The following is a 26363-nucleotide window of genomic DNA, read 5'->3' on the forward strand; positions in this document are numbered from 1 at the left end:
TACTGTATTTTTAAAATGATGAGGAAAACGACCCTTCAGACCATGGTGTGTGTTTTTACTCAAATAAAATGCTGTAAGATAGTACTAAGGTCAAGAACTTAGCAGATGTAATAAAACAGACATTTACATGGATAACAGGAATATCCAGAGTTGTTATAGTAAATATTATAAAATTAAGAAACAAAAGCTTTTGAAGGCCTGGTGTGGTAGGGGTTGGATGCCAGTGAAATTACAAAAAGAAACAAGCAATTAGCAAAATGAATACTTTGGGGAAACAATTAATTAGATGGAATTATTTATCTAATTAATTGCTCCTCACATGACTAGTTCAGGAAAACCAAATCAAAAGCTGGACTTACTGATTATGGTTATTAATGAGACTGCACTGGGGGTGCATCACCGCAAAACTTAACACAGATTCTTTTACACATTGCTGCCCCAAAATAAACAGTTAACTTGACTTTGAAATAAAGAATATTTAAGTAATTAAAAATTACAAAACCAATAAACAATTAAATCATGCAAATGATATACACCACATAAACAAGTAAATAAAATGAATGATACAATGTAGCAACTCTTAAGACAACCTCTAAACAAAACATGAAATTCTGAAATATAAAGTAAATTAAAATATGGTTGGTTAACTATACTGAATGGCCTAGTTATAAAGCTGAGTATAAAATTCAAAAACCTCTGAGCATTAACCACAGTGGTGTTCACTTTAAGATACTAACAGCATCAATATTAACTAACTAACTAGTAACTAAACATTTTTAACATAATTCAACAACTAAACTGAGACAGAATATCAAATAACCAAGTATAAACTTAATGAAGTAACTGGACTGGAACAACTATAATTCAACTTCTTAGAGCTGTCAAGCAATTAAAAAAGTTAATTGCTTTTAATCGCATGATTAAACAATAGAATACCATTTATTTAAATATTTATGGATGTTTTCTACATTTTCAAATATTGATTTCAATTATAACAGAATACAAAGTGTATAGTGCTCACTTTATATTTTTATTACAAATATTTGCACTGTAAAAAACAAAAGAAATAGTACTTTTCAGTTCACCTACTACAAATACTGTAGTGCGATCATGAAAGTTGAACTTACAAATGTAAAATTATGTAAAAAAAAAAATCTGCATTCAAAAATAAAGCAATGTAAAAAATATAAAAGCCTACAGTCCAATCAGTCTTATTTCTTGTTCAGTCAATTGCTCAGACAAACCAGTTTTGCTTACATATATGCAGGAGGTAATGCTGCCCACTTCTTGTTCACAAAAGTGAGAACAGGTGTTCTCGTGGCACTGTTGTAGCCGGTGTCGCAAGATATTTACATTTCCGATGTGCTAAAGATTCAGATGTCCCCTCATGCTTCAATCCCCATTCCAGAGGACACGTGTCCATGCTGACGACGGGTTCTGCTCAATAACCATCCAAAGCAGTGCGGACCGATGCATATTCCTTTTCATCATCTGTCAGAAGGTTGATTTTCATTTTTCGTGGTTCGGGTCCTATAGTTTCCACATTGGAGTACATTACTCTTTAAGACTTTTCAAAGCATGGTCGACACCTCATCCGTCTCAAATTTTGGAAGGCACTTCAGAGACTTAAACCTTGTGTCCAGTGCTGTAGCTATCTTTAGAAATCTCACGTTGGTACCTTCTTTGCTTTTGTCAAATCTGCAGCGAAAGTGTTCTTAAAATGAACATATGCTGAGTCGTTTTCTGATACTACTATAACATGAAATATATGGCAGAATGTGGGGAAAAACAGAGCCAGACATATACAATTCTTCCCCAACGAGTTCAGTCACACATTTAATTAACGCATTATTTTTTTAATGAGTGTCATCAGTATGGAAGAAGGTCCTCTGGAATGAATGTTTAGCATATCTGGCACATAAATACCTTGCAATGCCAGCTACAAAAGTGCCATGCAAATGCTGAGATTTAGTTATATACTCATGAAACTAAAGGTTTCAAGTTTAGTCCTTTTAAGCAATACAACAGATAGTAAAGCAAGTTAAGTGAGCTTAGCATTACACAGACAGGTGTGAACAATAATTCTGGCAATTACAAGTGAAAGCATGTAGTTCAAATCAATTTTAGTTACAGTGAAGTCAGATTCATGTCCTGCAAACTGAATTCAGTTATGTTCTTAGGAGAATTTTCTCCAATCTTAATCTATTTTAAAACTTTTTTTCCTTGTTTGTACCATTTAAAATTAGGATATTTCTAGTAGTTGGATCGAAGTTGTTAGATTTATGACTTTAGTATTAAGAATTCCTCCCAGCCCAAGCACAGAAATTCCCTATGGAATTTTTAGCCATAAGCATTGATTTCCTAAATCTTTGTGCTTCTGAGCAGGTGGAATTTGTCACCCTTCCTTCTGTTCAGTGTGCAGTTGTCATCTTCATGGTGGGAGGATTCTGTCCAGGGAAACATCTTTTTCCCTAAGCTGCCAGATGAAAGGTTCTTGTAAAGACTCCTACTTGAAGAAAATCACTCTCTCTCAGGAAGTGCTAAACACTTATGTGGAATGGACCAGCTTTCTCTGAATCTAGTGTTGATCTGCCAGAAGAATTCCATCTAAATGTTTCTCCCAAGTATCAGTTTTGATTGTTGTTCTTGTGGTATTTTTATTTTGAAAATTACAGTGTTCATCCTCTTTCAATCACATAAAGGGATAAAAACATTAAGCTTCAGAGTTTTCTGAAATCTCTAACTGTTGGAAGTTAGGACAAACTTTATTGGGAGTAGGTTATGCTATTTTTCTTCTATTCCCTTCCTTTCTGTAAAGGAGCTGGTATTGGCCATTGTTAGAGACCAAGTACTGGACTAGATGGACCCTGGTCTGATCCAGTAAGACATTTATGTTCCAGAGTACTACACTTTTTTGTTTTTATAGGCAGTGTCCCCCTCCCATGCAGATATGGTGCTTGGTGTAGGAAGGAACAGAGTAGATATCTGCATTGACTGTATATGAAGCACATTTCCTCTGTTATCCTCTTCAGTGGGTTCTTGGACTTCACGGGCCTCTCCTGTTTGAAGATTGCTACTATTCCACCACCAGCACAAAGTCGACTGCCTGGATCAGTATTTAAAGTTCATGTTAGACACTCAGTACCTATATGAAACATTGACCCAGGGAAAAGCTCACCTCTCCCAAAACTTGCAAGACTACCATGATTTTTCATGGATGTCCATCTCCTGAAGAGTCATTTGCTGAAAGCTAGTTATCCTGAATTAACTCCTGGTGCCACAGCACAGTGACATAGCTACTCCTGAGGGAATTCCGAGCCTAAAAATTCTGCATCCCGCCCCCCCAAAAAAATCTGCAAATTTTAATTTCAGTAAATAAATGTGGAGGCTTCACCATGGCAGTGGAGAGCACAGGTCACTGACTGCATGAAGATCAGAGATTACCCTACAGTCCCCCACCCCAGGACAGGGACTCAGTGGTGAGGCTGCCCCAGAAACACCCCAGGGCTCTGCCCCTCTGTGGCAGGCACACCAGCTGTGGGCAGGCAGATTCAGGCTAGCAGGATCCTGGTGTGGGGCAGTCCAGGTGTGGGCAGCTCAGTGAGCAATCTCGGTGCACAGGGGCTTATTGGGGGGGAGTTCTGGGTGCAGGGGCAAGGGTCCAGGTGAAGATGGTTAGGGCTCAGTGGGATGATGCAGAGCAGGTGGGACTCATCCCCCTGCTGAACAGGGGAGCCCCAGCTGAGGGCTTAGAGACTGGCAGGAGTGTTTGTCTGTGAGAGCAATTGCTAGTGCCACAGTCTTCTGGAGTTTGCTTTCTCTGAGAGGCCACTTTGAAACGGGGGGCTGCTCCTTGCTTCCCTAGTGCTTTGCCTTTACTGCTAAGACTTTAAGCCCCTGCAGCTGGTGCTGCCTATCTAGTTTCTGGTTTCAGAGTAACAGCTGTGTTAGTTTATATTCGCAAAAAGGAGTATTTGTGGCACCTTAGAGACTAACAAATTTATTTGAGCATGAGCTTTCGGATGCATTCCAATGAAGTGAGCTGTAGCTCACAAAAGCTTATGCTCAAATAAATTTGTTAGTCTCTAAGGTGCCACAAGTCCTCCTTTTCTTTTAATCTAGTTTCTATCTGCCACATTCCTATTGTCACATAGATCATCGTGATAGTGAAGGCTCTTGGGTAAAGGACTTTTAAGCTACAGTCTTACTATCACCACTTCACTTGTGTTGGTCCACAGGTGGAGTAAAGACAGCGACTGTGCTGAGAACATGTACATTGATATGATGCTCTGGCGTCATGCTCGACGCTTGCTGGAGGAAATCAGGCTTAAAGACCTTGGCTGCTTTGCTGCACAACTAGGCTTTGAGCTGATTGGCTGGCTGTGTAAGGAGCGAGCCCGAGCTGCCCGTGTGGAGGATTTTGTGATTGCCTTGAAGAGACTACACAAGGATTTTCTCTGGCCGTTTCCAGTCATACCAGCTTGCTCTGTTAATTCACCTTTCAAGAATGGAAAGTACAAGACAGGTGATGTACCATCTGAGTTATTTTGGTGGACTAGGTTTGTCTCCTGCAATCTTGCCTCCATCAGTTTGAATCTCAGTTCAGCCAAGCAAAGAACAGGTTGAAGTTTATCACCTGCACAGTTCCTTACTTCGCATGGTTTTGAAGGGGTTCAGAACCCCTTCTGTTTAGCATAGACCTCATGTCTTTGTAGTAGTTATGTTGTAGTTTCCTGTTTTCTCTCAGAAGTTATATTTTAGCTGTATTAAATCAGAGAACTAGATCTCTGTTACAGATCAGTCTGGACACAACTTTTTATACAATTTCAGCCAAAGAAAGTGACTAAAATCAGTACATTAAGTGGTTTTAGATGGACATTTGATCAGCTTTATCTGATTTTTAAAGCTACACCTTGTTTTTCATGTGACCTGATGAAATTTGCTAGCAATGTGGTGGTAGTGAGATGGAAGAGTTAAAATTGTGAGAATGTGCTGCAGTTTTCAAACCTGTATTACAATGTTGTTGTTACATCTTTCCATATATTATTTTGAGAGATTACCACATGGATCTCACTGCAATCTTAAAACATCTTTTAATTCTATAAACTAGACTGAATTTCTGTCTCAAGAGTGCAAGAAAGTGAGTTTACATGGTAGCTCAGCTATGCCAGCAACATATTAGATGGCACTTTCACTGTGTGCCAGTGTCTAGGTACAGTGAGGCTGATCAAAGGGTCTTGCAATAGCCATAAGATCTGCATTCCCGTGCGTGCGTGCGTTTGTCAGCGACTTAATTACTTGAATTTTGACTTGGCTATAACTGTAAAAAGTTGTTTGGGAGATAAATGGCTGCTTGTATGGTAGGTCTGTTTTTTATAAATGCCTCCTTATTTCTAGCTGTTGGAGAGCAGCTGCTCAAGTCCCAGTCTGCAGACAGTTTTTTAAATGTGGAAATGGACACAGGGGTCTCAAGTGCACCTCAGAGTCACAGCTGGCTTAGCACCATCAATTCCTCCCAGAGAGACATGGACACAGTTTCATCCCATGGACCTCATATGCAAGATGCATTCCTTTCTCCTTTATTTAATAAAGGTAGGTTATTTCTCATTCTCTCACTCTCATATCCTTTTCTGCATCACCCTCAGAAAATTGCATCTAGGTATTCATCCTTTCTCATGAACGCACATCACTGCTGTATGGTGCTGTCCTGTTATCTGATGATACCTTAATGCAGAAAAGATTGGCTCAGTCAGTGGAAAAGTATACTAAAAACATTTAAAAGTGCATTGACAACTTTGTGGCTGAGTCAAAATTGAAGACTACAACCAAGCAAGCGACAGCTGTATTTAAAAGGAATTGAAAGTAAAAATTCATGCTATTTTTTTTAAAGAAAAGGTCCTTACCTGTGTTGGTAGCACCTGAAACTATTAAAACTGATTATTGTAATAACTAAATTTGACTAAGTTTCCTTTCTATATCTTGCTTCATTTGGAAAAAGACTAGTTAATTTTAAATCCGTTTCACACATCCCAATCCCAATCCACTCCTGCTCTGCAGACCTATTTGTATCCTTCATGCCCATTTCATTCACTATATGCTCTAAAACTGACAATACTGATCATCAGATTTTTACACTAAGATGAGCAGGAATCAAAGGTGCACTACTTTGGCTTATAGGTCTGTTGGAAATAACTTTTAACTGGGGGCATGAATCAGCGTTCATGTTGTGCTTCCTGTCAGTGCCCAGGGAAGCTAATGATCCAACCAGCAGACAAAATTTGGTGATGAGTGCTGGTCATGTGCCACCTGGGGCATATGCTAAGAACTGCCTTGTAAGCTATTTCCACTGACTTTTTAGTTTTAGGATCAATTTAAGATGTTCGCTGTAGTAATTTTGATTACTAATAGTATTTGGGAGATTTTTACATCTGTCCAAGAGCTCAATAGTACTTCACTATTTTCCAAATGATCTGTATGAGTGCCTCGGGGACCTGTTATATACATATTACTCTTTCTACCCAGTTTATCCTGCAGGATTGTCTTTACCTGGTACAAACAAGAATTGCTACTGAAGAAATAGCTTGCACCAAGAAAAGCAAGTCTATCTTTAAGTATATATTAATCCAATGCACCAACAAGGCCCTTAAATCCTTAGAAGGACAATATACTTAAATTCAGATTGCTCCTGGCTAACTACTAGCCGTTCAGTACCCAATAACACTCTTACTGAATCGCAAAGCTAGTTACATTAGTATGTAAATGTTTAACTATTAAATGTCACCAGTCAGTTTCTGGAGGAAGCAGTGCAAAAGAAAACATTGACACCTGATAAATTAATAGATGGCTTTCCAAATATCCTGTTTAATGTATTTTGGTAGGTGATGAATGCAGCATTGGTTCAGCAACAGACCTGACGGAAACAAGTTCTATTGTGGATGGTGACTGGACCATGGTGGATGAAAACATCTCCACTCTAAGTTTAACACAGTCAGAGCTGGAACATATCTCTCTGGAATTGGCTAGTAAAGGGCCACACAAGTCACAGGTCCAACTACGGTAAGTTACATCATCATGAGATGACTTGAGACTAAAATATGTTCAGTCTTGCTTTTAGCATGTGTATGATCTAGCGTTGTTCTGAATTTTGAGGGGAAAAAGCGTGCCACTGCATGAACTGTTTTGTTCTCATAGGTATTTGCTACACATCTTCATGGAAGCAGGATGTCTGGACTGGTGCATTATCATCGGCCTTATTCTCAGAGAATCTTCAATAATCAACCAGGTTTTTATCTTAATGCAGTCCTCTGATGCTGATGGAGAGATCTGGCAGAATATCAAGACTGGGTTACATGCTGTAGATAGATGGGCTTCCACAGATTGGTAAGTGTCATTGCAGCAGATTAGTTTTGATAGACGGCTGAATATAGAATTTGTAAGTAGTTCAATTTGGGGTTTATATTTACTAGTGCGAGGTTTTTCACTAATTTTTTTAGATTGCAATCTCTTTTCTTCCTGTGTGTTTGTACAAGACCTGGAACACTGGGGCCTTGATCCTGTCTGAGGCTTTTCGGTGCCACTGCAATATACTGATTAAATTTTCAATGCAACTAGAAACCTATCACTTTCCATTTTTACTAATTACAGAACACAGTGCTGTGTTTTCCACTATTACTTTGTAAGTTTTAAAATTCTTTTGAATAAATGAAGGGACCCTCTTATTACAATATATAATTTGGTATTTTGACAACGTTCCACTACTTGGTTCTCCATTTACATTGACTTCACTAAGAGTTTAGGCGCTCAGAAGAGAATTTACCTTAGCAGCTTCCCTAAAGAAATCCACAGGGAAGACAGCTCTGTAACAGTCTGTTATAATGCAGAGTCCCCTGAAACAATGGTCTCTATTTGAATTGCTGTCACTGTTTGACCCCATGTGCTCAAATAGATGTGCCTACAGTAATGATTTACTGCTGAAGCCTAGAGGGCAGAATGTGAATGAAGTGCTATTTTTAGTTCACGGCATAGTTACCTCTTCCTCCTTTGTTCTTTAGCCCTGGGTACAAGCCATTTTTAAATGTCATCAAGCCACAGCTCCAGAAACTAAGCGAGATATCAGAAGAGCAAGTGCAGCCTGAAGCTTTTCAACCAGTGAACCCCTGTAAGGTTACTGAACAAGCCAGCCCAAGGGCAGAGGAAAGCCGGAGTTTGACCTGCCATAGCACTAGCCCTCAGAGCGATAGTGGAAGTAACAGTGTGAGTCGACATGAAGAGGACATGTCTGGGGCCGAGGAGGAGGATCCTCTCCAGGAGGGAAGTTATGAGTGCACTGTATCCTAACATGATTTTAGTTGCTGGAGAGATAAGTACACAAATTATCAGGGTTGTAAGGAAGCAAACCAGCTTTCAGACATGCTTCCCTGGGTTGGACTTTAATGTTTGATTTCTACAAGTGTTGAATAGAGAATGTCAGATCCATGGATGTGTATAAGGTGACCTCAGATAAGCAGCTCACAACACCTACAATTGAAACCAAGAGAATCGTTATGTGAAAAGAGTTGGTCTTATTGTGAAGACGACTTGTTCTTCCTCTGTCCTTCTCTAAATTGAGCTTGCTCTTCTGGTACTGGATATTGATTGCAGAAGGACAGCAATAGGCATCAATGCAGATTTTATTTTATTTTAACATGCGTTTCATGGGTCCCTTTGCCATATGTGTCACCTAATTTGGACAACCTTCTGAATATCTCCTATATAATGAGACAAAGCAAGAGATGACTTCACAGTTTTATTATCATCGACACCTTGCCTGTTTTTCCTGTCAGACTTTAAAATATAAATCGTAAGATGAAGGTAGTTAAAAAGTTATGGCCTGAGTCAACTGGGATCTAAGTGTTTATGCTGTTTGATATCACTAAATATTTTGTATTAAAGAATTGTAAAGTGTATGTTTTTGTGAATATTCTTGTATAAATATTCTCAAGGGTGTGCTGTTCATGCTCTTGGGGTTGTACCATATTTTAAGGTACCTGTGTATTTTGCATGGTTATAGCTAACTGGTAAAATTAAAGCAGAGTTGCACTTCCTTCTGGATGGGGCATACTTTTACTCTGACCTATCATTACAGTAACATTTTAAAAGTGGCTTGATTTTTTTACCCTTGGCCACTCTGACCTACAATTAATTTTAAGATTACTGAAGGGTCTTATTTATTTCATGTGTAAATTCCTTTCACAAGAATGGATTTTTTTATGTAAATAGAATCACTTATGTACTGTTACTAAATTTTAGTAATATGTAAGCAGTGCATACTTACATTTTTTTCAAACATTTTATAATGTGTAATTAAGATTTTATTATAACTTTCAGCCACTGTTATGAAAGCTGGCTGCAGAAGTCTCATAGCTGCTTTGAGGTGCTTATTTTCCTAGCTGCTGTCCCCCAATACATGTAATATTAAATACCTGTAACAGTATTACAATTTAGATATTAGCTTGTTTGTACTGTGCAATCTGAATAAAATAATGCACCATTACTTATTTTATACAAAATTCCACTAGCTTATTTTTATGCTGTAACTACCACTTGGTGAAAAAAAAAATCAATGGTCTCCCACTGCTGCTGTTCCTATTCAAATTCTGAAAATTTATTCTTCACACTTAAGACAGGTCAGGTTTTTCAAGGGGTGAAGTAAGTGGCTGGTTGCACTTCTTGCTTATTTATGTTCTAAGAGTTTAATAATGGTGTCTGTAGGTGTAATTTTGATTGCTTTAATTTCTTACATGCAGTAAAACTTCAAATCCTGTTTTGGGGGGATAGATACCTGCCTAGTAAATACTTCAGATAACTGACATTAGTATGCTTTATGTTCTTCCATCCAAATTAGGGGACTTGACCAATAAAACAGTTGTATTAAGCTTTTGGTGAACCTTTAAATCTGTTAAAGAATACAGTCAACTTTTGACTGGCCATAGTCACAAAATTAAATTTGCAACTTTCCATAGGCAAAAAAAATCAAATGAAAGTAAGCCTTTAATGCTGCAAGTAAAACAGGCTGAACTAGTATACATTAAGTGAAAAATCCAAATTGTCATTTAAAACTGACAATTTATTTCTGGATGGTAAATTGAGTGCTGCACTAATGGATTGGAAAAAGTCTGAACAGAAGTTCAGATTCTCACTTCTGAAAAAGTTACAGGAGTAAAGGTAGATCTGCCCCCACCTGAAGTGAGCTTGGAACAGGGTGACCAGATGTCCTGATTTTTGGGTCTGTCTTTTATATAGGCTCCTATTATCCCCTGTCCCAATTTTTCACATTTGCTGTCTGGTCACCCTAGGTTTGAACAGAAGTCTCTTGAAACAGGACTTTTCCTACTGTAGGAAAATGGCAGCTACTGCTATAATTAGAACTTTGTGCTGTAACTTTTCACCATAAGCCAGTGATTCTCAACCATTCAGCAATCTGATATGTCTTGTGTACCCCCAAATTACATCTCACTTTCTTGTTTACCATAGTAAAATACTGTACTGAAATTTCAGTGTCTATGGCCATCCTTCTCTCGGTGTAAATAATAGAGCTGTACAAACAAGTCATTGTACTGACTTTTTACTAGTATTTATGTAAAACTAGGCAAATATCTGAGTTGAGGTACCCCTGGTTGAGAATCACTGCCATAAGCCTCCTAAAGTTTTTGATTTCCCCTCACAGCACTAAATTGTAAAGCCCTTCAACATGTACAGAACTGTCCTTATTTACATTCCAGCACTGCTATTCTATATGTAGTTTGAACAGATATAGAAGAAATTGCCTTGCAATAATCATCTGCAGTGATCTCACTAATGCAAAGCATCTTAAACACTTAAAAGCCAACCTGGACACTTTTTTGGAATAGAGTATACAGGTTTTTTCCTTCATACATTTATTTCTTAACCAATGTCATGGCTTTTGGTGAAATGAACACAGAGTAAATTACTGTACAATTGAGCAAGTTAGCAGTCCTGTTAGTAAAAGCAATACTAAAAACGTACAGTATTCTTGGTTAATGCTATATGCGGCTGGGGAAAGGCAAAATAATGAATTGGATCTTAATGTAATTTCAAATAGCATTTAATACTTCCCTCTACAAGATACTATTAGTGGAGGACCCACTTCTAGAGCTTAATTTTGTGCCAAATTGCAGTACTTGCTGAGTGTAGGCTTCTCTCAGGCATGTGATGTGGTACATCATCACTTTTAAGGTGCAGATTTTTAAAGCTACTTAAGCATTGCTATGCTTAATTGATTTAGGAGCCTAGATCTTACTTTCAAAAGCTATTAAAGCAGTCAGTCAGATGACAATGGAGTTTAGACTCATGTGCCTCAATAGTTTTACAAATCTGGCCTTAAAAAGCTAGAGTGGATACCCAATGAACATAGCATATATTAAACTAATGAAGAGTTCTGTATAAAGGTTTCCTCTCACCAACAGAAGTTGGTCCAATAAAAGATACTGTCATCTACCTTATCCTGGGACTTACACAGCTGCATGTTTGTCTATGAGGTACAGCAGGAATTGGCTTGATATTTAACATTTTATCAATTAACTGGAAGAAAAGAATTACTGAGACAGTTTGGGGCTTAGTAAATAGTGACAGTGGGTCACAGATGCAAATGTAAGGTCATACTTACACGATGGGGAATCAATCCTGGAATGCAATGACTCAAGAGTTTGGTAGATAATCAGGTGAACATGAACACTACTGTAGCCAAAAAACCTTATGCAATCCTTGGATCTACAGGCAGGAGGAGGAAATTTATATTACCGCACTGGTGCAGCTGTGTTCCAATTTATCACCCTCATTCCTAAATTGTGGAGAGAAGAGCTGAGTTATTGGAAAATGTACATTACAAGACTCCAAGGTGCTGAGACTGATCAAGTTAAAACCTACACTGTGACAACAAATTTGATAGCTCTTCAATTTAGCAGAGAAATATAATCCAATAGCTTGAAGCTGAAGTGCTTCAGACTAAAACTATGAGGAACAGTTTACCATGGGTTGTGGTGGACTCTCCCTCACTGGAAATCTTAAATCAAAAGATATGCTTTAGTCCAGTGACTTCCAACATTTTTTCATTGCAGACCCCTTTGGAAATCTTACACAGTGTGTGGCCCACAGGTTGAAAACCACTGTTGTATAGTAACAATCTTTCGTTAACCCCTTAGATATAATCAGCAGACCACAGATTGAAAACCAGTGCTCTTGTCAACCATAGGTTTTGGAACTGAAGCAGGAATTAATTCATGTGACTCCCAGAGCCTGTGTTATGCAGGAGATCAGAGTTTCTAGCCTAACCTGGAAATGCTGAGCAGCAGCATGGATCTCCATTCACAGGTATCAGCCTCCATCTCTGCTGCCCAGTTTGGTCAAGCAGTATTAGTCTTTACTTCAATAGGTTCCCATCTCATGATCTAGAAGAGTTAAGCCTGAGTAATCAACAAGAGCGGAATACATATGGACACATACCCAAAGAAACAATGGTTACTTACCTGACAGTAACTGAGGTTCTTCAAGATGTTCTATACGCAGATGGGGATGCTGCACCCTCAAGAGGGGTGGCATGAAGCCATATAGAGCACATCCACAGCCCCAAACACACACTGCTGGTTAAAAGATTCTGATCACCTGTGTACAAGAGTGGGATCCATGTGCACAGATCCATACTTACTGTAACATAATTAACTTATTTTAAAGCGTTTATGTTTGTTTATATAAACACACCACTGGTAAAGGTTTAAATTAATAAGACTTACAGGTGCTCCTGGAAAGTCTCATGTGGTAAGAGTTAGCCTAAACTAAAGCAATTTTAAAAAGACTAGACCTCTAGAAACTTCTACCACCTCACATGGAACAATTAATCCACTACTTACTTACTGCACCACAAAAAGTAAAGAAAGGCTTCCACCACAGCGCACCTTTACCTTTCAACTCAATGCATGAGTGTGACAGCCTTTGGGCATATTGCAGTTTAGTTATGAAGCATGTCACAAAGGCAGTCAAGTCCAATACTGTGCTTTATTAGGAGTTTAAGGCAAGAAAACTGCAGTATTAAAAAAGGTAGGTGAGTTCCTGAAATGGTTTACTGAAGGCTGCACTGTTTATAGTGTGAAATGAGTGAGTTGCATGTAGGGCTTGCAGAATTATTTCTAGAATTCAAAGAAAAAACTAATACACAAGAAACTGCATTGGTATCAGTTTTTATTCAACATAACCAGTACACCTGAATCCCACTGCCATTTTGGCATCTCTGATTACCTACACGTGATTTGTATCAGTGCAGTTTTTAGATGCCTGTTACCCTGACACCTGCTAAATAATTCAGCAAACCTATGCTGCACTAAGCAGGCTCACCTACTCAGGTACACAGACACGTTGCCCTCTTACTCCATGTCCACACTTCACGGAGAATATTTTTACGCTCTTCAGTCATGCCATGTCTTACCAGTAATTGTAATTCCCCAAGTCTCAAGTAAAAGGTTTGGGCTTGCAGTGCTAGAAACAAAAACAATCAATCAATCTCCCAGTAACAGAATCAGCATGTTAATAAGGCAGGAATTCCAGTAAGTCATCCCAGACAATTTAATTCTGCTATTTAATAAAGGGTGATCCTGAGTTAGCAACACCATTTCAGTAACAAAATATAGTTATTGCTTCACTGAAGTTCCAGAAGTTATTTGAATGCTGCACACTGACATTTCCCCCCTCTCCATGGACTCTTCTTGCACTTGTTTTTTTAAGTTTACAAGTTAGAGGCACAATAAAAATACTAATTTTGGGGAAGACAGTGAATGATTCTGGTACAGCCTTAATCCTTATTTAATTGCCAACTCTAGTGTAAGTGCAGTACAAAACAGTACATTTAATGAGACTTACTATACATTTAAGAAAGCTGTTAAGACTCAGATTTCTGCAAAACTATTACTAATAATACACCCCTATTTATAGTTAAGTACTCTAAATGAATAGGGATAAGCACTGTACATGAAAGACCAGGTGCTGTTGAGCCAACAGTGTTAGTCTGGTGGTTTTCTTTCCTTTATGCAGTACAAAAACCAAAACAATTAGATACTTTAATTGGTCTGTGAGAATCTCAGTCATGCAACACCCTACAAATGTATCCTCATAATATTCTGATTTGTTCCATGCTGGTTAAGTACACTCTAACTGAACAATTAAAAAAATTAAATCAGCAGCTAATAAACCTGATCATGAGAACCATCTTCCCTCAGGGCCAACTGCGAGTCATGAAGAATGTCATCTTAACCATTAATTTCTCACATAGATATCCACAACACTACAGCGTGTTTGCTTTAACTGGTACATGTTCAAGAACTCCTGTGCATATAATTTGGCAATTTTTATTCAGGTGAAAGTGAGGAGTGGTAGATACACTGGAGCGTATGGCTAGGATACAAAGGGACCTAGACAAATTAGAGGATTGGGCCAAAAGAAAGCTGATGAGGTTCAACAAGGACTAGTGCAGAGTCCTGCACTTAGGATGGAAGAATCCCATGCACCGCTACAGACTAGGGACCAAATGGCTAGGCAGCAGTTCTGCAGAAAAGGACATAGGGGTTACAGTGGATGAGAAGCTGGATATGAGTCAGCAGTGTGCCCTTCTTGCCAAGAAGGCTAACAGTATTTTGGGCTGTATAAGTAGGGGTATTTCCAGCAGATTGAGGGACATGATCATTCCCCTCTATTTGACATTGGTGAGGCCTCATCTGGAGTACTGTGTTCCAGTTTTGGGCCCCACGCTACAAGAAGGATTTGGAAAAATTGGGAGGAGTCCAGCGGAGGGCAACAAAAATGATTAGGGGGCTGGAGCACATGATTTATGAAGAGAGGTTGAGGGAACTGGGATTGTTTAATCTGCAGAAGACAAGAATGAGGAGGGATTTGATAGCTGCTTTCAACTACCTGAAAGGGGGTTCCAAAGAGGATGGATCTAGACTGTTCTCAATGGTAGCAGATGACAGAACAAGTAGTAACGGTCTCAAGTTGCAGTGGGGGAGGTTTAGGTTGGATGTTAGGAAAAACTTTTTCAGTAGGAGGGTGGTGAAGCACGAATAGGTTACCTAGGGAGGTGGTGGAATCTCCTTCCTTAGAGGTTTTCAAGGTCAGGTTTGACAAAGCCCTGGCTGGGATGACTTAGCTGGGGATTGGTCCTGCTTTGAGCAGGGGGTGGACTAGATGACCTCCTGAAGTCCCTTCCAACCCTGATATTCTATGAACAAAGCACTAAGTTCATGCCATTGTGCTAGAGAATGATCAGCACAAACAGCTGGAATTAATTTGGAGAAGTTTCCCAACAGTCTAAAAATTTTCCCTACTTCCCCAGCTTACAGACACAATTTAGGAAAACAAAAATCAAAGATTCCAGTTTTTTTTGGTGGCTGCATTTTTCTAGAGGGGTGGGATTTTCCAAAACACATAGCTAACTTAGGAGCACAAGTCCTGTTGACTTTAAATGGGAGCTGTGTTCCTAAATCACTTGTGCTTTTGAAAATCCCATGCTCTAAGATTAAGTTAAGAACAGTTCTCCACAAATGTCAGATGCTTCATGTGCTTTAAAAGTCTCTTTTCACAATAGTTACATAAATCCTTATGGAAAGCACTTTGTTTAAATTAAACTAAACACGAAACCAAAGTATTAATGAAATGAAGTGAAATGAAATGAATTACGCTTAACCAACCAATAAAACCTACATAAAAGTACTTATCAAAAATATACAGATAGAAATAATCTAGTATGCTAAATAGAGATTTATAATCAACACCAATTTAGAAACTAGTAATCAAGTGGTTACAAGATGCCCACTCAAAAAAAAAAAAAAAAGGCCAGAGTGTGACTCAGTGCTCTGATGTACACGACAATGCCACATGCTTGCATCTCATGTACGAGTCTAGTCTTCATGTTGTACTTGTAACAGGCTGCAAGATCCCAACAGGGAAATAAGTAGAAGACTGTATGATTTGTTCAAACCTCCTCTACTCAAAAGTCATTGTGGTAAAGAGTTAGCACAAGGACAGAGAAAGGAAGTGACCAATAAACATCTTTAAACAGAACAGTGGAGGACAGGAAAAGAAAAGTTGTTAATGATCTAAGTAACAGACTGATCATTAAGTTTCATGGCATGAAATTTCCAGTCTTTGAAATTTTCCAAGGACACAGCATAGCCTAAGTGACTACTTCAAAACTGGTTTCATCCAGAGGTCACAGTAATACTTACTCAGAAAAAGGCTTCTGGCTCCATCACATACATGATCAAAAATCCTTTAGCCAAAACCTTATTTTATTTTAATAGGACGGGTAGGACTAAGTGTTTGTAGGTGACTAGCATCCATATGTATTTAAAACCTGATGAGTATTTTACAACATTGTGGGAATTCCTTCACAAAGACCCTCATTAAAAAGTTACCTCCCCAAATGCAGTCTTCATGTTAGATCCACACTAGTCAAACTGCCACGTCAGTGCGAGAAACAGCTGAATTATAGTTGCATAAATATGGAGGCACTTCTCCCCCCAGCCCGAGAGGGCAAGACCACCCACTCCCAGAGAAAGAAGACAGGAACCCTGCTTATCCTTTAAGCAGTCAAGCTATCACAGAAACAATCTTGTGTCCAAAATGTTTGCCACAGATTTGTGAAAACCATCTTGTGCACCTTGCCAGAATGAACTCATGAATGAGAGTTGAATCTTCTGACACAGTGACACTAATCTTTCATCTTTGCATTGCTGCAAGACTAAAAGACAAAGAGGTCATAGGTGCAGACCCAACCAGAAGGAAATGTCCAGTTTGGAAATCTCTCCATTAAGGCATACAGCTGAGGTGACTTTTGATCTTCCCCAAAGAAATAATGTGCTGCTATGGCGAGGGAAACCATTCCATCAGAGTGCTTTTCTGCAGCCTGAAAGTGAGAAAAGGCAATGCCAAATTTACCAAGCATTACTTTTACCTTGGCCTCTTCATAGGTTCTAGATACCGTTTATTCCAGATACCTCTGCTGAGTCTTCCTACAAGCCAGCTAGTGTCCAATATACTACATCAGCCTCATGGTTCACTATTTTTAAAGTTAAAAGCCTTCTTAATGTCTGTTAAGATATACCAGCAGTATTATCTAATGTGAAAGAAAATCAATTTACCATCATGCAGAAGAGACTGCAGAATGGAGATCCCTGATAGAAGAGAGAATCAACAGACGTATTGGTATTGACCCGATATCCCAGCTGATCTGTATTCCGCTGCACATGTATAATGCCATTTACTTAAGACTGCACACATTCAATTGTGCTCAGGACTTGGCCCATGTATCCTTGAAGAGGTCAGTATGATCAAATCTCCAATACAAACAAGGAAGTGAATCTTCCTGCCTGAAGAGAGTTACTGTGAAAAGCTTCCAAAGGCTGCTCCTTCACCTGTTGGATCTATCTACTTGTCATGATTCTGATGGGCCCTGCAGCAGGCTCACTCATCACCAGCACCAGAGTTCCTTTCCTAGCAACTAAATAAAATTAATTTACCTTAAGTTTACTATACATAGGAGTTCAGCCCCCTGATCATAGCTACCAAAGCGGGGCTACAAGTTTTGCAAGCTCTTCCCAACTCCTCAATCTCGTGTTCAGGTAACAAATAAAATTTCTTTGTCCGTCTGGCAGAGCTCCAGTACAAAACAGACTCCTGTTTGGCACAATGGGGTGCAAGGCCACTGGTGAGTATTTCTTTACTCCACCTTGGAAGATCATTTGGCAAGTGATCAGAATACCTTATCCAGGAATGAACCCTTGCTGAACCCGTGTGGTTCCCTATAAAAATTTCCAAGGGAATCAGACATCTTAAATTTTATGGCAATAAAAGATTCCAGGTATGCTGTGAATTATTTCTGGGAAACTTTAGGTAAGATGATGAGAGATGACTACCCTGGTCCCATCAACATTCACCTTGGAAAACAAACTGGGAATTGCTCAAAGAGGCACCTTAAAAGGGTAAACGTATCCACAGGAAGTTTACAAAACAAAGCCTGTAACTCCCTCCCTTTCTCAGGGAATGGATTTGCTACTCAAAAAAGAGTCCTAGTTTCCCAAAGCAAGTAAACATAGTACATGGGGAGGAATTATTTAGACTACAACAAAACTGCTCTGATTAGGAGCAGTGAGATACTATTAAGAAAAGGTAAATTTGAGCTAAATATAAAAAAATCCTAATGGCAAGACAGAAGACTGTAAAAGAGTCTATCAAAGGAAATAATGGAAGCCCCACCCTTAGGTCATTTAAAATTTGACAAGATAATGCACTAAAATATATATATATATACACACACATACACACACACACACAGAGTGAGGACAGCCTTGTATCAGCCCACAGAGAACAGACTAAAAGACAATTAAATATCATCTCTAGAATTCTGTTAATGTAATAAAGCAAGTTGGGTTTATTTTTAAAGTTTTCTCAAATATTTTTCACTCTCACCTTCAACTCTATCCAGAAGCGCCATGCCACGGCCTGCAGCCCATGAGCGTAAAACACAAAATAATCCCCTCCTATATTAGCAACAGGAATTCCATCTCCAAGAGACCAGCTGGACAGTGTTGACCCTTCATGTGGTCGAATGTACAGCGACATGTGACTGGGACCTACAACATCAGACAGGCAAATGTATTTGGATGTATTAGCAGAAGAAGGTGAAGAGAAACACATTTCTACTGCATTCTAGCTACTATGGGTTCTTCTGTGCCCAATCAGCTGTTTAATTTCATTTTGTATGAGAGATTTAGTCTGTGCGCTGCCAGTTGTCTCTCTCAATATGAGATACAGAACTAAGCAGCTCTCCTGTCTGTAGCAGAAGCCACAGAGGATCCTGTGCAGCAAGACAAATAAAGGGGGGTGGATGGGATAGAGTTATAAAATGGGCTTTAAAAAGTTCTAGCTAACAAAAGTCAATTATTAATTCAAATGAGCCTTTAAGTTTACAACTGCAATATAGCCACAATTTTTCGAGTGCCTGGGAAGTTGAATTAGTTGATGCCAGGTTCCCAATTATGCATTAGTGCCAATCACTCCACTATCCTAGGGATAGTATAGCCACTTTCAATACCAGAATTTAAGCCTATAATGAGCATAACAATCGCAAGAGCCAGATAGACATATAGCCACTCACCTGATACTTCAAAGGTTAACTTTGTAGAATCCCAGTGCATTTGCTCTTTGGCCAGAAGTTTAAAGTGAACAGGGTTTGCGGGAGAAATTTCTTCACCAGGAAGATACCAGTTCTTTCTACAATAAAAAACATTTTTTAAGCTCAATGCAACACTTAGAAGAACCTTATAGTGCTAAAAGATTACAGACTCTGGGCAAAATGCAAGTCTTTGTACAAGGCTGGGTGGCCTTGCTATTACAAAATGAAGTGTTCAAGTGCCATTCACCCTAGAGGTGAAGATTAATGCTTTCACAGTCTGTGGCCACAATCAAAACATTTAAAAGGGACACTCAGTGAACAGCAGGATTGCCTCCACCATGCCTTTATTCCTCACCTCATTCTCTTTGACCCAAGCCATAGTTAACTTAAGGTAGAACAAGCTAAAACAATAACCAAAGTAAGGAATTTTTAGATGTGCAAATTGCCACCCTTTGGGTGGACACGAGACCATGACATCAGTTATCAAATGTTTTCTCATAAAGTTTCTGTGACAAAACACTTGCAGCCAGGGACATTATAATATGATGAAAGAGAAAGCGTTTTGCAGTGACAGACAAAAACGTTACAAAATGAGTTCTATTCTTCATCCTTCTATGGATCTTTTGCAAAAGTGTCTGGTGCGTCTTGGAAATTAAGTTCCATGTGGCCCTAACAGGCAGTGGCATTACTGAGAAGAAAGTTACCTGAGAAGAAAGTGCACAGGAAGAATCCAAGGAAAGCCACAGAGAGGGGCTTTGTCCTCACAATTAGTTCTGATAGTGTCATTGAGTTCAGGTACGTGAGGAGTGATGTGAGATATTCCAGCATAGTCCAACCCATTAATCCATATTCCAGAGTCACTTTTTACCAAATTTCCATTTAGGCCATAAAATCTTCTGCTCACATGCTGGAAGAGTGAGGAACAAACAGAAAAACCATCAGGCATTTGGAATATGTTGTGCAACCTGATAAAGTCAGAACTGATTCTGAAATGCCCATCACAACTGCCTACATATTTTTGGCACAGCGTAAGGTCTTCTATGGCAGCGTTTTTCAAACTGTGGGTTGTGACACACTACTGGGTCGCAGCATGTAAGGCGCTGGTTCGCCTTGCTCTGGTCAACACTGCCAACCGGGATGTTAAAAGTCTCATCGGTGGTGCTACCTAGCTAAGGCAGGCTAGTGCCTACCTTTTCCAACACCACACTGCGCTCCGGAAGTGGCCAGCAGCGGGTCCAGATCCTAGGCAGGGGGGCTATGGGACTCTGCACAGGGCTCCACACACTGCCCCCACCCTGAGCCCCAGCTCTGCACTCCGATTGGCCAGCAACCAATGTGGGGTGCCTGCAGGCGAGAGTCATGCAGAGCTGCTTGTGCGCCTTTGCCTAAGAGCCAAACCTGCTGCTGGCTGCTTCCAGGGCACAGCATGGTCCACGGTGCACCCCGATTGCGCCTGACCGGGAGCTGCTGGAGGTAAGTCCGTGACCATGCCCCAATCCCCTGCCCCAACTCTGAGCCCCCACACACCTGCACCCCAAACTCATCTCCAGCTCCACCCCAGAGCCCTGACCCCTCCCCCGCACTCCAATCCCTTGCACCAGCCCTGAGCCCCACCCCAAACCTGGAATCCCTTCCTGCACCCCAAACCCCTCATCTCCAGCCCCACCCCAGAGCTCTGACCCCCTCCCACATCCCAACCCCCTGTCCCAGCGCTGAGCCCCCCCCAACCCCTCATTCCTGGCCCCAGCCCACAGCCCTCACCCCAATCCTCTGCCCCAGCCCTGAGCCCCTCCCACACCCCGAACCCCTCATCCCCAGCTCCGTTGGGTCACGGGCATCAACAATTTTCTTCAACTAGGTCCCCAGAAAAAAGGTTTGAAAACCACTGTTCTCTGGCAGTAGTTATCAACCAGGGATCTGGGGCCCACAAGCAGGTTTCAGGGAGTTCGCCAAGCAGGGCTGGCATTAGACTTGCTGGGACCCAGGGCAGAAAGCCAAAGCCCCACCACCCGGGTCTGAACTCCGAGGCTCCAACACCCACTACCAGGGGCTGAAGCTGAAGCCTGAGCAACTTAGCTTCACAATGCCTCCTGTGGTATTGGGTGCTGGGCAACTGCCCTGCTTGCTATCCCCTAACACTGGCCCTGACTTTTATATGCAGAGAAACATTTATTGTGGCACAGGTGGGCCATAGAGTTTTTTCGCATGTGGCTGGGGGGGAGGGAAACGGACGGACGGACTCAGAAAGAAACAGGTTGAGAACCCCGGTTCCACGGTATGTTAGAAAATGTGTTTCTATCAAGTTTCAGAGTAACAGCTGTGTCAGTCTGTATTCGCAAAAAGGAGTACTTGTGGAACCTTAGAAAGGTGCCACAAGTACTCCTTTTCTTGTTTCTATCAAGCTACTTATATGGTCCCCAGCATTGTGGTACCTGAACACCTGCGCAGATTTGGCCACTAGATATTGCTGTAGGACACAAACAGATCTTCTTAAACATCAATGCTTATTGGACCTAGTACAGAGGTTGAACTCAAGTAAAACAATTTTACAAAGCAAAGAAACTAAGCCCCACGCACTCAGGGAAGAAAGACTGTCCCCAGGTTGCACTTTCCAAATGTTTTATAAGAGGTACTTGCTACTCCCTGAATAAAGTCAGTGTAGCCTAGTGACACTGGCAATAGTCCCAGAGATGTAATGTATAGTTTGCCTGACTGAAGCACTTAGGATAGGTCTACGCAGCAAATAAAAACCTGAGGCCAGCCCACACCAGGTGACTTGGGCTCGTGGTGCTCAGGCTAAGGGACTGTTTAATTGCTGTGAAGATTTCCGGGCTCAGCTTGGAGCGTGAGCTCTAGGACATTATGGGGTGGGAGGGTCCCAGAGCCAGTGCTCCAACCCAAGCCAACAAGTCTATACAGCAATGAAACAACCCTGCAGGCTGAGCCCTGTGAGCCTTAGTCAGCTAGCACAGGCCAGCTGCAGGTGTCTAGTTGCTGTGTAGACATAAGCTTAGAGGGGAGATTCTCTGAACTTGTCCCCAGAATGACCAGAGAGGCTGTATGGAGACTTTTAAACTGAGCCTAAGTTTCTAAGAACAGCTCAAGTATGGCAGAAAGTAGAGGACTACTGAATTGGCTGTTATGGACGTCTAAGCAGTTTTTAGCTCTAGTGACAGTAAACAGATTCCTCCAGCTTTGGAAGGGAAAAAGGCAGCAACAGACTTTGGAGAGCAGGAATTTAGGAGGAGTTTACAGGAAATTAACATTCAATGAAACTCAATTAATCTCCCTCTAAAGTACTGAGTCAACCCTTCTTTAGGCCTTGTTTACACAGGAACTTGGTACTACCTTATACTGGTTTCGTTAGACCTGTACAGAACACTTTTTCCCGCCAACCCGGTGAGCATTCTTATACTCATATTTTTCAAACAGCCTTTTTCGGTTTAGGTTAAACCCCTTGCCAAACAAACTACCTCTACTTAGCTTAACAAAGAGAAGGTTATGAGGAGACTTGATTATAGTTTAGAAGTATCTACATGAGGAACTAATATTTGATAATGGGCTCTTCAATCTAGCAGAGAAAGCTATAAGATGATCCAATGTCTAAAAGTTGAAGCTAAACAAATTCAGACGGGAAATAAGGCATAAATTTTGAACAGTGAGGATAATTAGCCATTGGAACAATTTACCAAGGGTCATGGTGGGTTCTCTATCACTGTCAATTTTAAAATCAAGATTAGATTTTTTTCTAAAAGATATGCTAGGAATTTTTTGGGGGGGGAAATTCTATGGTCTGTGTCATACAGGAGATCAGACTAGATGGTCACAACTGAAAAACACAAAAGTAGTGGACAAGCGTGTCCAAATGGAGCATTACACCAGTTTAATAATTCACACCTTAGATTATACCAAAAGGACTTTCCAATGTAGACAAGGCCAAGTGTGAATCACATGTTCCAAAAATCTATGAATTACAAATCCTGTACTTATACGTTTTTCATACTTCTTTTCTGGGTGACTATAAATGGAAGTTACCTACCTGTAACTGCAGTTCTTTGAGATGTGTGGTCCCTATCTGTATTCCACACATGGGATATGCATGCACACCACGCACGTGAGTAACCTGCATTTCTTCTTTGAGTGAGGTCCCGATGCATATTCCACACATGGGAGATTAACAAGCAGTATGGTGGGTGGAGAGGATACAGAAGTGACAGTTAACTGCAGTACTGCTGTCCCTCCAGCCATATACACAGTTGACGACTGTATCAGGGCATAACGTCTCATGAAGGTATACAAAGAGCTCCAAGTAGCTGCCCTATATATGTCTCTAGAATGAAGTAACCTGCCCCCTTGTGCAATGTGTCTCTACCCATCATGGCTAGTTGGTAACAAAAGGGATAATATAATCAAGATCCATTTTGAAAGTCTCTGCACCAATATAGATGGACCTCTTGACTGCTCTGCTATGGAAACAGTTTAGCTGTCTTTCTAATGTCCTTTGTTCTTTTCTCCAAACGTCCAGAGAATACAGTCTTTTCTTCTCTTCTGAGACATGTGGTTTAGGAAAAAATACAGATAAGTGAATGACCTATGAAACTCAAACTACCCGAGGTGGGGGCATAACAAGATCTTTTCTTTATAGAAAGCAATGTATGGGGGGCCTGCAATAAGCACTTTCAGTTCATTGACTCGTCTGGTCAACGTTTTAGCTATCAGAAAGACCACCTTCACGGATAGATGCATGTGGCCAGCAGTTCAAAGGGAGTCTTACTCAGTGATGATAGAACACAACTGAGGTCACACTGAGATTTGATCTTCACCACTGGTGGAAAGGATCTGAGAATCTCATTCAAAAATCTAGCTGTGACAGGGTGCATGAAGGTCATACGATTATTAAGTGGAGGATGGAAAGCGCAGATTGTGGCTACATGCACCCACAGGGAACCAAATGCAAGACCTGAAGACTTGGGGTAAATGTACACTCTAAGATACCAGGGATTCCTGTGGAATCTGGACGCAAATTGTGTTGATGAGCCCAGGCGGAAAAATGGTTGCAGTTAGGTGAATAAAAGAGGGTTACTCACCTTTATAACTGTTGTTCTTCGAGATGTGTTGCTCCTATCCATTCCAATTAGGTGTGTGTGCTCCGCATGCACAATCGTTGGAAGATTTTTACCCCAGCAACACTCGGTGGGTCGGCTGATGCGCCCCCTGGAGTGGCACCTTCATGGCGCCGGATATATGCCCCAGGCGACCCAGCGCCTCCTCAGTTCCTTCTTGCTGGCTACTCCGACAGAGGGGAAGGAGAGCGGGTTTGGAATGGATATGAGCAACACATCTCGAAGAACAACAGTTACTCACCTTTATAACCGTCTTTTCTTCTTCGAGTGCTTGCTCATATCGATTCCAATTAGGTGACTCCCAAGCCTTACCCAGGCGGTGGGGTCGGAGTGAGATGTCGCAGTGTAAGGACTGCTGAACCAAATGCAGCATCACCCTGGACTGCTGCATTATCACATAGTGGGCGGCAAAGGTATGCACCGATGACCAAGTCGCTGCCCTACATATCTCCTGTCTGGGTACATGTGCCAGGAAAGCAGAAGATGAAGCCTGAGTCCGTGTGGAGTGGGCGGTAAGGTGCATAGTTGGGATACCAGCCAAGTCATAGCACGCACGGATGCTTGATGTGATCCAGGATGAGATGCGCTGGGAGACACCACCTTCGGGAGGAAGGCCGGGTGGGGTCACAGCTGTACCTTGTCCTTAAGGAACACCGTATACAGTGGTTCCAATGTGAGTGCCCTGAGCTCAGACACATATCTCGCCGAAGTGATAGCTATGAGGAAGGCGGTCTTCCAGGAAAAGTACAGGAGCGAGCAGGTGGCCATCGGCTCAAACGGGGCAGCCATGAATTTGGAGAGGACCAGGTTAAGATCCCACGTAGGGACTGGTTGTCGAATTCATGGGAACAGGCACTCCGATCCCTTGAGAAATCTGCTGACCATGGGATTGGAAAAGACCAAACGCCCATTTTCGCCCGGGTGGAATAGCTGCCAGGTGCACTCTGATGGATGATATTGCCAAGCCCTGCTGTTTTAAGGACAGGAGGTAGTCCAAGATGATAGGTACTGACGCCTGTAGCGGGGCCATATGACTGAGCGCACCAGCAGGAAAAACGCTTCCACTTGGCTAAGTATGTGGACCTGATAGAGGGCTTCCTGCTACCCAAAAGGACCTGCTGTACCAGGCGAGAGCAGCACAGCTCAGATTGAGTTAGCCATGCAGCATCCATGCCGTGAGGTGGAGAGATTGCAGGTTGGGATGACAGAGTTGTCCGTGGTCCGGACTGATCAGGTCTGGTCACAGCGGGATTGGAATTGGAGTGACCACCGACAGCTCTAGGAAAGTGGTATAGCAGTGCTGCCTGGGCCACGCCGGGGAGACCAAAATCAGACGGGCTCTGTCCCTGCGCAGCTTGAGCAGGACCCTGTGGACTAGCGGGAATGGAGGGAAGGCGTAGCAGAGGTGAGCCTTCCACTGTATTAGGAAGGCGTCTGACAGGGAACCCGGAGAGCTTCCTTGTAGAGAGCAGAACACTTGGCATTTCCGATTCTTGTGAGAGGCGAATAGGTCTATCAGGGGAAAGCCCCACTTCAGGAAGACAGAGTGGATGATGTCCGGGTGAACCGACCACTCGTGAGTCTGAAATGATCTGCTGAGGTGGTCCGCTAAGGTGTTCTGGACTCCTGGGAGAAACACCACCATCAGATGGATCGAGTGGGCTATACAGAATTCCCACAGACGAGTGGCCTCCTGACAGAGGTGGGACGACCGGGCTCCCCCTTGCTTGTTGATGTAAAACATGGCCTGCAACACAACGGCCCTGAATGCATTCTCGGAATGTCTGACATGCCAGGCGCACAGCTCTGAGTTCCCGTACGTTGATGTGCAGGGATAACTCTCCTGCCAACCATAGCCCCTGTGTACGGAGGACCCCGAGGTGGGCTCCCCATCCCAGGGATGACGCATCCGTGACTAGGTACACGGAGGGCCACGGGACGTGAAATGGCACCCCTTCGCACACTAATTTGGGGTCCAGCCACCAGTCTAGAGAGGCTAATATCCCTGGCGGGACGGTAACCAC

The 26363-nt window shown here is 41.5% G+C and overlaps 2 protein-coding genes across 3 annotated transcripts in view; one reads left to right on the forward strand and one right to left on the reverse strand.

The window, feature by feature from the left end:
- RIC1 (RIC1 partner of RAB6A GEF complex) overlaps nt 1–9913 on the forward strand; it is an 80683-nt gene extending 70770 nt beyond the window's left edge. For both annotated transcript variants that reach the window (XM_077817640.1, XM_077817641.1), the window contains exons 22-26: nt 4239–4525; nt 5398–5592; nt 6879–7056; nt 7192–7380; nt 8052–9913. In XM_077817640.1, coding sequence (XP_077673766.1) covers nt 4239–4525; nt 5398–5592; nt 6879–7056; nt 7192–7380; nt 8052–8337 — 1135 coding nt within the window. In that variant the 3' untranslated portion in view covers nt 8338–9913. The remainder of the gene's footprint in view (nt 1–4238; nt 4526–5397; nt 5593–6878; nt 7057–7191; nt 7381–8051) is intronic.
- A 2810-nt stretch (nt 9914–12723) lies between these two features.
- Nucleotides 12724–26363, reverse strand: part of ERMP1 (endoplasmic reticulum metallopeptidase 1) — a 49864-nt gene continuing 36224 nt past the window's right edge. Inside the window, exons 12-16 of the mRNA XM_077817642.1 lie at nt 19921–20123; nt 19199–19314; nt 18511–18674; nt 16269–16948; nt 12724–13527 (exon numbers count right to left, since the gene is read on the reverse strand). Coding sequence (XP_077673768.1) covers nt 16784–16948; nt 18511–18674; nt 19199–19314; nt 19921–20123 — 648 coding nt within the window. The 3' untranslated portion in view covers nt 12724–13527; nt 16269–16783. The remainder of the gene's footprint in view (nt 13528–16268; nt 16949–18510; nt 18675–19198; nt 19315–19920; nt 20124–26363) is intronic.

The sequence above is a fragment of the Eretmochelys imbricata genome, chromosome 5, assembly GCF_965152235.1.
Source record: "Eretmochelys imbricata isolate rEreImb1 chromosome 5, rEreImb1.hap1, whole genome shotgun sequence".
Lineage (NCBI taxonomy): Eukaryota > Metazoa > Chordata > Testudines > Cheloniidae > Eretmochelys > Eretmochelys imbricata.